This window comes from Hylobates moloch, unplaced genomic scaffold (genome assembly GCF_009828535.3).
Source record: "Hylobates moloch isolate HMO894 unplaced genomic scaffold, HMol_V3 SCAFFOLD_7, whole genome shotgun sequence".
NCBI lineage: Eukaryota > Metazoa > Chordata > Mammalia > Primates > Hylobatidae > Hylobates > Hylobates moloch.
In genome coordinates, this window is record NW_026652282.1 from 112,925,390 (window position 1) to 112,940,475 (window position 15,086).

The 15,086-nt window shown below is 36.4% G+C and overlaps 1 protein-coding gene across 7 annotated transcripts in view; it reads right to left on the minus strand.

Annotated features, from left to right (window-relative positions):
• Window positions 1–15,086, minus strand: part of MBNL3 (muscleblind like splicing regulator 3) — a 117,866-nt gene that overhangs the window by 11,785 nt on the left and 90,995 nt on the right. For all 7 annotated transcript variants that reach the window (XM_032757631.2, XM_032757629.2, XM_058441488.1 and 4 more), the window contains exons 3-6: window positions 8,228–8,419; window positions 6,978–7,214; window positions 2,812–2,962; window positions 818–853 (exon numbers count right to left, since the gene is read on the minus strand). In XM_032757631.2, the coding sequence (XP_032613522.1) occupies window positions 818–853; window positions 2,812–2,962; window positions 6,978–7,214; window positions 8,228–8,419 (616 nt within the window). The remainder of the gene's footprint in view (window positions 1–817; window positions 854–2,811; window positions 2,963–6,977; window positions 7,215–8,227; window positions 8,420–15,086) is intronic.

Below are 15,086 nucleotides of genomic sequence, written 5' to 3' on the forward strand. Positions count from 1 at the left end.
GCCTGGATTGATGTGAGACGGTGGAGTGGGACGGGGTGGGATCATTTCTCCTTGCATAGAACAGAGCTATTTTCTCCTGGTCTGTTCCTTGTGCCCATGAGGACTGTAGGAGCTGTGAACTCCCCATTCCTTTCTCATGCTCTTCAGTATTAGTGCTGTATAAAATGGTTTAGAGATGGCTATCATATTGTGTTAGTGGCTAACAAAAGGATCTGTGTGCAATTGCTTGTTAAAAATCACATAACACTCAAAGAGTCATTTTGAAATGATTCTGTTGTGCCTAGCTTCTGTGCCAATGGTGCTTCAGGCTAGAACACTACAGGATTCATTACAGAACACTGCAGAATCCTCTGGCTTTGCTGAACTCATCCTCTCACAACATGGGAACATTGAATGCTTTAAGTCGTATAGATAACTTTTTCAGGTGGGAATTGTTTCATTGTACTTTGCAAGTTATACATTTGAAGTATTTTACAATTTTTAAATAATACATGTTAAGCAAAGAACAAAACTGCCCAGTGTGGCTAGTTTCAAATATTGAAAAAGAAACGCTTTTTAATATTTCAGTTCCTGTTGTTAGGGTAGAAACAGAGAAATGACAGGGCCAGTATTAGGCCACAGTGGCAACCAAGTAGGACTTGAGAAAGTAGGACTATTTTGATGCTACAAAGACATAAAACAGAAAGCACCATTTTAAACCTTAACATACTCAGAAAATTTCCAGCCACATCTTTCAGTCATTCATCTTTCATAGTCACAACAGAAAAACACATTTTTTCAGATTAGAAAATGTTGATAATTTTTGTAGAAAACCTACCAATATTTGAAGCGGGTGCCATGCACAGTATTGGCCCTGTACACCATGCAGAAAAGCGTGGAAAGTAAAGAAAAGAGATATTTGATTATTAAGGATTTACTGATAGAAATACATTTTAACAGAAAGATTATTTCTTTGCAATATCAATTACTCAGCACATGCAAGTCCAACAATCTCCCATGTTTACAATTACAGATTAGTTTTAAGGTCACAAACCCAGGTAATCAAAATAATTCTTGGATTCTTAGGTACAAAATGAGCTATAATTTTTCTTTAAAAGAATTAACTCACTTAAATTACATATTTATTGTGGACAAATACATCCTAAATAATTTTTATAATAAGAGAATTTTAATTTATTACACATATCATTTTCTAAATATGCTCCAGAATCTCATATCTGGTGTCCGTATTTCTATTTAGAGTATTAATCTGTTAACACTGTCTCCTCCACTGTCTTATAGTCAATAGGACTTGACTATGAATATATGGCAGAGAGGTTCCATTAAGAGAGACCTCTTAGCTGGACAGGCTTTTATGTTGTTACTAATTAAGGGGAAGGGAATTTTTCTGACATTTTTGCTTATGAAACTAGATTTTATGTTGGCCAAATCTGGCAAAAAATTCAAACTTGGAAACAAAGTAACTGTAGTATTAAGAAAAACTATGATGAACAGCATACATTTTATTATATTCAACCACCTTGACTAGACTTCCAGGGCTACTGAATTCATTCCGTAGCTATAATACAAATTGGAAGTAGCCAAGGTAGAGTGATCTAATGTGTAGGTAAATTACCACAATTTTTGAAGAAAAAAATGCTAGGAATAAAGTCATGTCAACTCATACTGGTTTTCTCTTTTACTCTGTAGACATTATGTGTTTTTTTCTTAGGTTGGGAGAAAATATCTAAATTATTAGATATCAGTAGTTACTTATTATAAGGGATGTAAGAAAGTGCTGAAGAATTCCATATTTCCTCTCAGAAACTATCATATAAATGTATACAAATTGTATAATTTAAATGATGGCATGAAGGACTGCTGTGGCTAGTAATTAAAGACTGGTGTTTTATGGTACCTTTCGAAATTAATTAACTGATTAATTTACTAGTTAACCAATAAGTTTTCTCAAGTCCGAGTATTAACAAGGATTTCTAAATTATTTTTTAAAACATATGTTATTTTCATTTAAAAATAGTTTCCAATCTTGGGCATTTAGCATTCTGTCAAAAAAAAAAAAAAGGGAAAAAAAAACTGCTGTACTCTCAATGGTTAGAATTTTCAATTTATTCCTAAGAGACTATATGCTCATTCTTAAACTACTAAACCACTGGAAGAAAATTAGTTTCCCCCCAATATATGATATGTAATTGAACAAATTTCTGGCTTAACATTTTCCATTCAATTTCGTGTAAAACAGGCTATTAAATATAGCTGAATGTAGGAGATAGCAAAATACGCTGCAAAATGTCAGAAAATATAAACTGCTATGTATTTTATATTAACTGATTCAGGAGTTACAGGCTGAAACTGTTTAATTTATATTATACTATATTATGCACTTAGGGTAGTTTTATTTTAACTACCTTTGGCATATCAAAGACATATTGACAACGCATTTCCATAATATCGAAGCTGGGAGTTTTTTCCTTTTTTTTGACAGCATTCTACTGTCTGTGACAGTGATACCTAAGAGTCAAGGAATTAGTTTGAGACTGAACCAAGTGAATTAATCATAAGCAAAAACCAAGAAATGCTAAAAAGAAAAATGTTGATACTTTTTCCTAGTTTGATTTCAAACCATGAATCTTCATGAATTATAGAAAAACAAGTAGTTCTAGATACTAGCAGATAAGCATAACTTCCTTGTTTTATTTTTAATCAAAATATATGTCGACAGTCCTCCTATACAAGCTCTTTGAAAGCTGTTTTGCATTGTATACATTCACAACGTCACCAAACTCGCTGCAGTGCCTAGAGCTGTGTTCTCACCTGCAGGGATAAATGCCGGCTGTGGGAGCTGCAGGTTAGTCAGAGCCTGTTGGCAGTGGAAAACAGTGGGATTAAAGACCGGAGTGGCACCATTGGGCTTTTCCAGTGCTGATCTCTTTGGTATCAGTTGCAGTGTACCAGGCTGCAGGGCCTGTGGGGGGAGAGATGGTACTAGTACTAGAGAAAGTAACAAATGTACTCAAACCAAGCAAGCACCAGTCATATAAGGTACTTCCTGGGAATCCTCCGTAAGGGTATCCATTGGGCAAGACACTGGATAAGCAGTGGCCCCACAGCAAGGTAACCAAATGCAGAGATAAGGGGGTTCACAGCCGTGTACAGTGGCTCACGCCTGTAATCCCAGCACTTTGGGAGGCTGAGACCAGCAGATTGTTTGAGCTTAGGAGTTTGAGACTAGCCCGGGCAATATGGCAAAACCCCATCTCTGAAAAAATAGAAAAAGTAGACAGGCATGGTGGTGCATGCCTGTGGTCCCAGCTACTTGGGAGGCTGAGGTGGGAGGACTGCTTGAGCCCAGGACATCAAGACTGCAGTGAGCTGAGACCACACCACTGCACTCCAGCCTGAGTGACAGAGTGAGAGCCTGTCTAAAAAAAAAAAAAAAAAAAAGGTAGTCCACTACATGAGCAGTAGTGCAAAACAGAAAAAAATGCAAAAAAAAAAAGGTTTTCAACTTCACTAATTTAGACCTCATTTGGGCAGGATATGACAGAAAGCTACTACAGTAAACAATCATTTATAATTAATATCTCAGGGATACTCATCTATGAATCTATAAAAATGAGATTAGCAGAAGCAACAGATATAGCAGGAAAGAGATTTCTGCCTGTTAAAACTCTGATACAGATCTACGACATAAATGGCATATAGGTGATGAAACAGATGTTGGTAGATCAGAGTCTGACACTGTCGCCCCATGAAATAAAATCCAATTTATACAAAGACTTCAGGTTCAAGTCCTATAATTATATATCTCCTAACTAACATGTAAGGAAAAAGCAAATGAATATTTCCTCCCCCACCACCTACCTCACCCATGTACTATGTAGATAGTTAGCAAAATATATGCAGTTCTTATTTATAGAGGCTTGCTGTCCATTTCGGTATGCACCATTTGCTTTGTTAAGTTCTTGTAAGGTTTAATTCTAAAACCTATTAGCATTTTTAAACCATCCTTTCATGTCTACAGTTCTTTCAAAATCCCACTGTGCTTATAATACTCAGTGAAACTTGCCCCTGGATCAGATTCTTTGGAGAAGTTTAACACTACTTTACATTTTTTTTTTTCTCAGCAAATTGCACGTTACTTAAAAAACATGTCCCAGCAACAACAATTAGGTATGCTCCAAATTCTTAAGGAAACAGGAATGCTTGTGTTGAGTAACTATCCTACCATGTGTCCAAAAGGGTAATGCCATGACCTCCTTCCTGTGGATAACAAAGGTCTCAAGGTATCTCTATTTTCTTTTGGGAACTCTACTGTCAGTGCACACACTGTGACAGATCTGCTTTTCATTTCACCTAAATAAAGAAAAGCATGCTAGAAGAGTGAGATAAAATAAACTGAGTAGCTTTAGAGATATAAAATTTCCAAATTTATCCCAGCAGACCAGGTGGCAAAGGTTAGGACTAAAATCATAAACCATGAAACAAAACCTATCATTTCGAATGCCTTTTATTACCATTGGGAGAAAATGGTTTTGCTGAACATTTTAACTAAGACAGAAGACCTACTTATCTGGTTGTTAAAAAGATTTCCCTTTGGTATAAATGGGGAGTGTCCCCTTCTCTTGAAAGTTGGCAGCGTGGTATGATCATCAGAACCACAGTTATGATTGGGGTGATGTAAACTACAAATTGGGGTGAAACCTAGATGAACATTCAACAGGTAGACGCTGGTAAGGTAGTACTGCTTGTTTATGGCTGGGGTGTATCCTGATGGGTCAGTGCCCAGTTCCAATTGGGTGGTGATTGTACTATTAAACTCATAAACCTGCTGAAGAGGTGTGAGACTGTGGATGAACTAAGTATCAACCCTTTGTGTCTTATTTTTTTTTAAATACAAGCTGCTTTCTGTGAACTCAACCTGAGCTACATACATGAACAAGGTAAAAATGTCTCTTTTACAAAGCATGTCCACTATGAATCCTTAAAAATACAAAAAGCTTGAATTTCTTCATGAAGCCCTCCTTTATTTAATCTTACCTCTATCAAATTCCTATGGGCCAACTTGATCTCACTGCTAAGACCCTGCTGTGATCAGTTACTTAAAAGAGAATTTTATATTGATATTCACAAGTAACAATTGAAAGCCTATGATATAATATTTAGCTCTCTACATGGAAATTTGAGGCTGACTTGTAACCTATGCATTCTATCAAACACACTCAAATAATCAGAAATGGACAGATGCATATGAAGCTATTTTCATAGCTTATAATTATCCCATTCAAAAGCATTTAAGACAAAAAGAATTTGGTAAAGTCTTTTTTAGCATTCATTAACAGATTATGTTGTTCAGATCAAGGGAGACAGTAAGTTTGTTCTACTTTGGTGCTCAGATCCTTCACGATATAATGAGTTCAGTTCTGACAAAAAGTGGAGCCAGTCCAAAAATGGTACTGTGTCCTTGAAACCATAAACTACTAGGAAAAGTGGGAGAAATTTGCAGTATTTGGCTTAGACAGGAGACATGAGAGTCACTCTCACTTGGAATAGGGACTGACTTCTTTTGTGAAGTTCCAGTTGCAGCAAGATAAATTTCAACTCAGTATGAGGAAAACCTTCTTAATAGGGATGTTTGAAAATAAGTGTCTCTCTGTTGTGAATAGGCAAAGTCTCTGTCATGGGAGTCCAAACTATGAATGTTTGTGAGGAGATTTAGCTCACAGTGCATCTCTTGGGCTTCAGGGTCATGTCAGTGCTTTTTCCACACCCAGGGAACATGAGGTTTCCTGTGGGTTTTGTCCTTTATTGGGGCTGTTATGCCTTATTACACAAGGAAAGGTCCAGGTAGAAAAAGAAAGACATAGCAAGCAGCACATCAAAACAATGGACCGCTGTGGCAAACTTAAGTCATGAGAATTCCTGGTTCTCAGTGATCACACTGCAGTGTTACACAAATATTTTTCCTGCTTCCTACCTCTCAGTGTTACTAAGCAGCACTAACTGTTCCCCCAAAACTGGCTTTCTACAGCAACTTAAAAGTCAGGACTCTGGGCTGCGCACAGTGGCTCATGCCTGTAATCCCAGCACTTTGGGAGGTTGAGGCAGGAGGATCACCCGAGATCAGAAGTTCAAGACCAGCCTGGCCAACATGGTGAAAGCCGGTCTCTATAAAAACTACAAAAATTAGCCAGAAGCAGTGGTGCACGCCTCTAGCCCCAGCTACTCAGGAGGCTAAGGCTAGAGAATTGCTTGAACCTGGGAGGTGGAGGTTACAGTGAGCTGAGATCACGCCACTGCACCCTAGCCTGGGCAACAGAGTGAGACTCCGTCTCAAAACAAACAACAAAAAACACACGACCACCCCCGTAAAACGAAAACAAAACAAAACAAAACAAAATAACAACAACAACAACAAAAAAAACCCAAAGTCAGGCCTCTGCTCCCAACCATGTAGAAATTTCCCCCCAGACTAAGCAGGCTGCTGTCCTGGATACTATGCCTCTAGAGAGGAAAAGTGGCCTTAACCTTTAGGAAATTACAACCTACTTAATATCCTATCTTTTAAGCGCTGTGTTTTTGAAAGGCATTAAGGATGTTAGTAGCAAAGTGCCCATGAAAGTGGCTCACAGAGCAGAGGCAACTTTCTGCCTCTCTAGGATATTGAGGGTAGTGAAACTATAAAAGCACTAAAAAATAACTTACTGTTTAAATTATATAATTTACCCATACTCTGAAAATGGGAGAAAGAGCACAGTAGGTTAAAAGCATTAGTAAGGCTTTTAAATAATTATCTTTAGAAAATCTTAGTAAATAAAGTAGAATAAATAGGTTCTTTCTTTTCCAGCTTATAACCTTGACTGTTCATATTAAGGTCCACTCATGACCATCCATGATTATGGTTACAGGATATTAGACAAATTGAGGAATATACAAAGCATTTACCCTGAAACAGGCCACAAGTGCAGGCCTTTTCTTACCATGGCAGAGGCAGCTGAATGGTTCATCTGGTGATGAGCTGCCTTGAGTTTGGCTTGCAAGTGTGCAGGAGGATGAAAGTACTTGCATTTCTCCCGCGAGCATCGACCTTTGATGTAATCCATGCAGATTGTCACAGTATTATCACTCGCTTCAATCATGGAAGCATCAGTAGGGTGAGCATAGCGGCAATCATTCTCCCCACGGGTACAATTTCCACGCTGAAATTCTCGGCAAACCTTAGAACACACACATGCACATACACACGCATCACACTGATGGCTGGAAGCTGACTGGCTTTTATTTTGCTAGTGAATGTAACAGTAATTATATATACATTGAATATATTATGTATGAACAAATCTAAAAAGATAAAGAATAATGTAAAGCCATATTCACTATGAGATATAAACAGACAGAATTTCTATTCCCAGAAAAAAACCAGTTTTAATTCTCCAGTTAATACACAGCGTTAATTAGTGTTTTTTTAAGCATAATTTAGCATAATTAGTGTTTTTTTAAGTCCAAGATGAGTCTTTATCACACCATAATGCACTGGTTTTCCAAAGTCAACTTGTGAACCATGACTGAGTTATATGTACAATCAGATTCTATTACAATACATTACTAGGCATTTAAGGGGCTGCAAATGGAGCTGACTTTATAAGGAAAAGACTAGTTATTTCAATGTACAAAGAATAACAATAGAAGAATGAAGGACTTCAATAAATCAAAAAGCTGTTTGAAATTTCTTTCAGGTTTTCTTTTCTTTGGCATTGGGGGTATTTATTGCCTAGCACATCACTCTCAAAATGGAGAAAAAAGTTGAGGCACTATGAGACTAATTTACCTTCTGTGTTCATATAGCTTTACATTCTGCAATCATAGAGAGTTATATTGTCTACTTTTTTCCCACTTTGATTATTCTAGCAAGTAGAGACTCATTAACAAATACAGTAATCTGTTTCTGAAAGCTGGAGCCTAGGTAAAAGGAACATTCCCACAGAGGCTTCCTGTGCTATCGCACAGTCTATGGCTGGGTACACTTAACATATTGTTTGACCTACCATACAGCTGAATCAATGCACTTTATAACAAGGTATGACTGCAGTAGTAAAATGTTTAACAACCCTATAAGCTAAGAAATTTGGGTTCTCTTATTTAAAACACAACACATTGGGCTCTCAGAATACTGCTTTATGTGACGGTTAATATCTATTCTACAGGTATTTACATATATCTTCACAAATACCTCCAGTTTATCTGAACGCATCAGTTTTGGGCCAACAGCTCCTGGCATTGCAAGAGGTGGGTTTCCAGGAATCAGAACAGGTGTATTTGGTACAAGTTCTGCAGGAACGAGGCCCATCCCAGGATGTGGTATGTAAGGATTGAAAGCCATGGGAGGATTAGCTGGAAGTGATGGAGTCATGGGAAAAGAACCCTGTATGTTTAAAAAAGAAAAAAAGATGTTAGAGGTAAAGATTCTTCCTGTCATTACACAAAGAGGCATTCTTTCAGAAACGTCAAAATTACTTATGCCACATCAAAATTTACCATTGTTTTCTTCTGATTTAGTTTTAGCCTCATACTAATTCCCTTAGAGGAGTTGCTTTTAAACCAACAAATCTCTTTAAGTAATAACTTTATTGGTAAGCTCATAAAATAAGCTACATGATTTTAACAGTCATGAATTAGCCAAATTAAATCTCACTGCTAGAGTCTGTTCCAAATGTGTTTCCTCCAATTCTTTCTTTATTCCCTAAAAACCATGCCACCAATGACATTACACATATGGACAATCTTCTTTGTTTCCTTACACAGGCATGGTCTTTGCATTCAGTCCCTTTCCTTCCTCCTTCCTCTTCACCATCAATACTGCTTGGCTGTAAGGCTGCTTGTCCTACCACAGGCCCCACCTGTACTACCAAATACTGGCTGTGCTTCTGTCTTCTTGGCCTGCTGACAATTATGGAACACAGCAAGGAGTTGAGGAAGAAAGTGATAAATTAGAAAAAGTGAGTGCTTTAATATCTACCTAAAATGAGTTTAGTATGGTCCATTATATTTTGTTATTTTTTTAAATCAGAGGTCCTGTTTTTTTAATTTTTATGTGTACATAGTAGGTATCTATAGGGTACATGAGATATTTTGATACAGGCATACTATGTGTAATAATCACATCAGGGTAAATGGAGTATCTATCACCTCAAGCATTTATCATTCCTTGGTGTCACAAACACTCTAATTATACTCTTTTAGTTATTTTTAAGTGTACAAGAAATTATTGTTTACTGTAGTCATCCTAGAGGTCCTGTTTCACAAGCTAATCTGACTTGCCTAGCCTTGTCTTTTTCCAGGGGGCCAGATGATATTCATAGTTCAAAAGAAGGCACTAGAAATGCTACAAGAATCCCTGTTAGGCAGGAAGAGATAAGATAACAGGATTATATGGTACACAAACTAGAGTGTAACTTGTAAAAAAAAAAAAAAGCCTCAGAAATGCAAAAAACTATTACTGCTTTTTCTATTTTCAAAGATCCTGGACTCAAAAAGTTTAATATGTGTATTTCCTTTATTATCTGTTGCCATATTATTTATCACTTTGCTGTTTTCCAGTTTGTTCCACATGTGGGTATCTTTTCTTGTCAATGTGGTTTTATTCCTTTGATAGTTCTCATCTCCCCTATAGTACTCAACACTTAGTGAATGACTGGTTGACAGATATACTCAATGATACATTTTAAAAGCTTAATGAATGAATAATAAATCACGACTAAATGTAGTATATTTCTAATAATGACTCTACAAGTTAGTTATTGTGAAACTGGTGGTGTCTCACTGTGTATTACTAATTGCATTGTTCCTTCTTGCTTTATAAAATTTTCTCACTTGAAAAAAACCCCGAATCTGTTGCATTTGCCAAACTGTGCCCATACCTGCTAAGTCACATTAATAGAAACAAGTCTAAATACAAATTGTGGAATATAAAATGAAGGGCAATGTATACTCATTGCCTCACCCCCACACAGACTTGAAATTGTCACCCGCACAGCATTCTAAGAAGACCCTGTTATAAACCATATTCAGCTTAGAAGGAAGCACTCCCCCATTAGCATTCTACCTTAGATGAGTTTATCAAATTAGCTGATTGGGACATTAGGAAGGGCAGGAAGAATCTGGCGCCAAAAAACTGGCAAGACTCACGAGGGTGAGTAGAAAAGACATGGTTGCCAACAGCCTTAAGCGGAAAGGGAACGCCAGGTGCCAGGAAAGATAATGGTGTAGTCAGGAGAAGGACTCTAAAGTCTGGGGGCAAATAGCCAAGGGCTGACCCAGTCTAACTAGGTCTTATGATGTAATAGACTACAGGAATACGGGATACTTGTCATGGAATGAGAATATGAAGCTCAGGAACTAGCCGATGTGACATTATTTTATATAATGAGAAGGAAATCTTCTGGAAACAGCCACCCAGGCATGCTTCTCCAATAAGGCAGACTTTATCAATGTAATGATTCATAGTTGTCTCAAGATCACCAAGAATCTCTGATGAGAAAAACCCCATTTTTGAAGCACACGATAGTGCTCTTCACTTGACTTTTTGTTGTCTCTGACTTCCCTGGTAAATTTCTCACTGAAGTCACCAGCCTATTCTCCTGCATACTTTTTGCTTTTGCCTTTTACAAAAATGAGCAGGACAATTATTGCATCTATGAATTTTTGAACTGAAAGAAAGACCTGGAGGTGGGTGAATTTTCTAGATTAAAAAGTTATTAATCACTAATAAATGCTGATCAATCAACAATATTGAAGCCTAATGTATGTGAAAGCAATGCTTTCTGTTTATGGTAGCTTTTTACTTCTGTAATTTTTTTCTTTTCTTTTTTGAGGTGACTCACCAGGGAAATTCTCCTAGCTAAATTCTGCTTTTTTTTGGAATACTTTTAAACTTTCTTAGGTTTGTTATATGCTCCAAGTGTATGGGAAAAAAGCTATAAATTAACGATTAGTCTACATATAAAATGTAAAGGGCTTGCTGAAAGTATTTAGATTTTTCTAAGGTTTCACCACAAACTATGCTATCTTTAGATCTTAAAATTAGTATCCTAGCTCTTATAACTATTTCCTCCTTGAGTATGAAATGCATTCTATAACACTGTTTACTGAGAAGTAAGCTATCCCATTCTCAATACTGGGGCAGAGGCAGGAACTCCTGAGTGGCTTATTTATTTTCAGTTGGACATTTCTGTTTTCTCACCACCACCTCTGCCCCAGGGTAACTACTCCATTTCATGAATTTGAACATTCAAGGGCTTAACGTTGACTAACAGCCATGGGTTAAGTCAAGCAGCCTGCAAGCTCAGAAGCTCAGCTTTAATAAGCAACTTTAATCCTGTCTCTATATATCTCTCAGCCCTTGATGTCAGTTGAGCTAACAGGAACCTATCTGTGGGTTAATTTTTATTGTAAAGGAAAAGGTTTTAAATATACTGACTCTGATTTATCTTTACAGCCTGAAATGGTCTGAACACTTAAATGTTTCAGATATTTAAATTCCAACCTAAATTATTTACTAAATACTTGAAAAGAGATGGCTGTCCCTCCCATAACCAGGTGTAAATTTTCATCTTTCTGAGTGTTGTCAACCAGCAAGAATGGTGGTGACAACAGACTTTATGAATAAGATCACCTGACAATTATTTATCCCCATGTCTCTAGCACTATTAGCTCCTACAGTAGAAATTCCCATGAGTTCCCAGTGACTTGCAGAGTGCTTAGGAACTATCAGGCACTCAGGAAATGTGTCCTAAAAATTAATGAAATATCTAGAGAACAGTGGCTCCTAATCTTTTTTGAGTCCAGGACTTCTCCAAGAGTCAGATGAAGGCTGCAGACTCTGTCCACAGAAAAATTCATGTATGCAAAAAATGTTGCTTGTGATCTCAGCAAGTTCAAGGACCCCACAACACTTACCCCTGGTGTGGGGTTATGAACTACTTACTGGTTAAGAATCTCTGTTCTAGAGTAAGGCTCTGCAAACTAGGGCCCATAAGCCAAATTCAGCCTGCCCGTGTTTTTGTATGGCCAGCAATCTAAGAATGTTTTTTACAGTTTTAAATGATTGAAAAAAATAAGAGAATAATATTTAGTGAAACATGAAAATTATAGGAAACTCTTATTCCAGTGTCCATCCACGAATTTAATTGTGCTTATTAGTAGACCTGTATTACAAAAAATTGTAGATATTTGTTTCCTCTCTTGTTATATAAGTACCTATATAATACCCTCAGTTTTGCATCTTGAACCTCACAGCCTAAAATATTTATATTTAGCCATTCACAAGAAAGTTCACCGGCCTTGGTTCTAAATGATTTCAAAAAATGAAATTCTCCAACACTTTCAGGAGTAAAGCACCAAATATATATATATATGAATTTAGTATTTGTAGCAAGATTCCACAAATTGAAAATGTTTGGCTTTGTAAACCAATACTAAGGTATTCACTAAAATGTTCTTTTACATAGTTACTAATATTAGGATTTTTAACTGTTTATAGAACAATCACTACTCAGTGACTAAGAATGGGGAAATAGTAGTTGGAACCCTGTAAAGGTAAAAATTTTAAGAGCCACCACAGATTGCTCTTAAAGGATTCTGAGGCAATGCAATTCAATGCAAAACTATGCCTCAAATAAATGTCTCATTTACACACACTTTAGGAACAGTGACTTAACAGGTTATTTCTCAAGCTAGTATAAGTAAGTAAAAATTAAATGTTATGCCAAATCAATCTTTGTGTCTCCTCAATAGCCTAGATCTATTTGTAGTTACCTCAAAAATATCCAAGATCAGTTATAATTATTGTTGGATGAATGTAAAATATTTCAAAATCCTGGACTAAGGTCAACAGAATAATCAGGGCCTTCCATCTCTGAGTTCCTGTCTAGAGTTGAATGACTAGATATTTTCTTTTACAGAAGGGTAAACATTTGGTAACAATTTGTTGACCCAATTTTAATACAAGAAAAATAGCACCCTTAAATTTTACTAGCATCATAATATCTTCATTTTATTGCTCATTTGCAAGCATTTATATAATATAAAAGGAAGCTCCTTTTACAGTCATCATGCATATTTCTATCTTTAGATAATCCCAAAATGCACTGAAATCTATAATTTTAGTTTCCATCCAACTTCACTTTCACACAAAGTACAACTGAATAATCTCTTTCACAGTATTTGCTTGGTCATTTCCACACTCCTTGAGTAATGTTCCGTGGGGACTGAAGTGGCCAAAATGCAGGCTGTAGGAGACCCACAAAACCTCCAGACTAGTTAATTAGTTTCTCAATAATTGAGAGTTAACTTTATAAACAAATGCAAGCTGATAGTGGTGTTTAAGTACTAATCGTACTTGTTAATGAATAAGTCACCGTGGCTCCAGAGAGAGCTAAGAAAAAAAAAGTTCAAGGGTCAAAAGTGAACCATTGTCCTCACCTAGACCTGGATTTTCTGATCTTATTAATCAGAGAAGTCTCCAAGTAAGAGGAACCATTGAAGGCAGACAGGTTAGTTGAAAGATCAATAGGTGATTGTGAGTATAAGAGGTATAAAGAGTAACACAAATGAGAACACAAGTCATGGTTCAGAGCTACCCATATTTGCTGGGAGGAGAAATACAACAGCAGGCCAGGAATCATAAAGGAGTACCTAAACACAGATCAGCACATCACCTAGGAAGAGAGCAAATGATTGACACTTCATAAGCAGGGTAACTTTGACATTGTTCCCGAGGAGGTGAACAGGAATTGACATAAAAATTTGTTGGTGACCACCGTGTAATAATAATGGCAATTCAATTAACTTTAGTATTCTAGTAGGAAACAAGTACTATTTTTTTTAAAAGTCAAGTTTGTGGCATGGATTGTAGTAATGGTATCATGAGCATCTGTCTCCAAAGTCATCAATTTGTATACATTGAACATGTGCAGCTTTTGTGTGTCAATCATACCTCATTAAAGTAGTTCAAAGAATTAAGTGGTTATCCAGTTTTAACAAAGGGTATAAACAAAATGTGGGTTTTTGGGAAATAAATAGGAAGAACTGAGCAAAGCAAGGAACCCACAGGAAACCTGGAGACTATTTATGAAAATGTCAGTGAAAGTCAGATAAATAGGTACGCCAAGAGTTTAAAATTATCAGGGGTTTGACCAACCACAACCACCACCACCACCACCACCATCAAAACAACACAAACCAAAACAGAACCTTGCATGGCTAATAGAAAGGTAATTCTATGTCGAAAAAAGAAAGGCCCAAAGCTATAAAAATATGAAGAATCAAGTACAAATCAGAAATTAAGGGGACCAGAAAATATTCATCCAACATCTTACTTTTGTTACATAACGAATTCCTAGAGGGTAGAGTTTGTTTCTTGATCATCTTTTTAATCCACCCTTTACTCATTTAAATACCTGTCACAGAGTATATGCTCGATAAATACTTACTGAATTGAATAAAAAGGGATTCCTAAACCATTAATTAATTTTTGATTTACTAAATAGATCAACCCAATTTAAAAATCAGAGTGCAAAAAGAAGTAAAAGTAGTTTCAAAAATGGTGGCAAAGAAATTGAATAAATCCTTCAGTCTTGCTCTCCACTGATGAAGACTTTAGGCAGATGGCTAGTCCTAAACTGTCTTTTGATAAAGATATGAATTGCTAGATCAAACGGTATGGAAAGCACAGGGTATTTTATACATACATATGTACATACGTACATACATGAATCCCATATGTGTATGTATTTTTAAAATTGGAGTGGCTAAATCCATACTAGAAGGTACCTAATTAAGAGTTCTTAAAAAAAAGTGATTTAGTGATACTATAGATAAAAATATGTTACTTTATTACAAAGTGTATAGTAATTTTTATACACTTTGTAATACACAAAGTAATTCACACTTTTTTATACATAAAGTAATTCACAATGTGTATAATCCAGGTGACTAATGAATTGCTAATGTGACTGGTACCCAGAGTGGTTCAAGAGAGAAAACTATGGAAAGAAGGGTGTAAATTAATATTTAACAGATGATTACAGGAT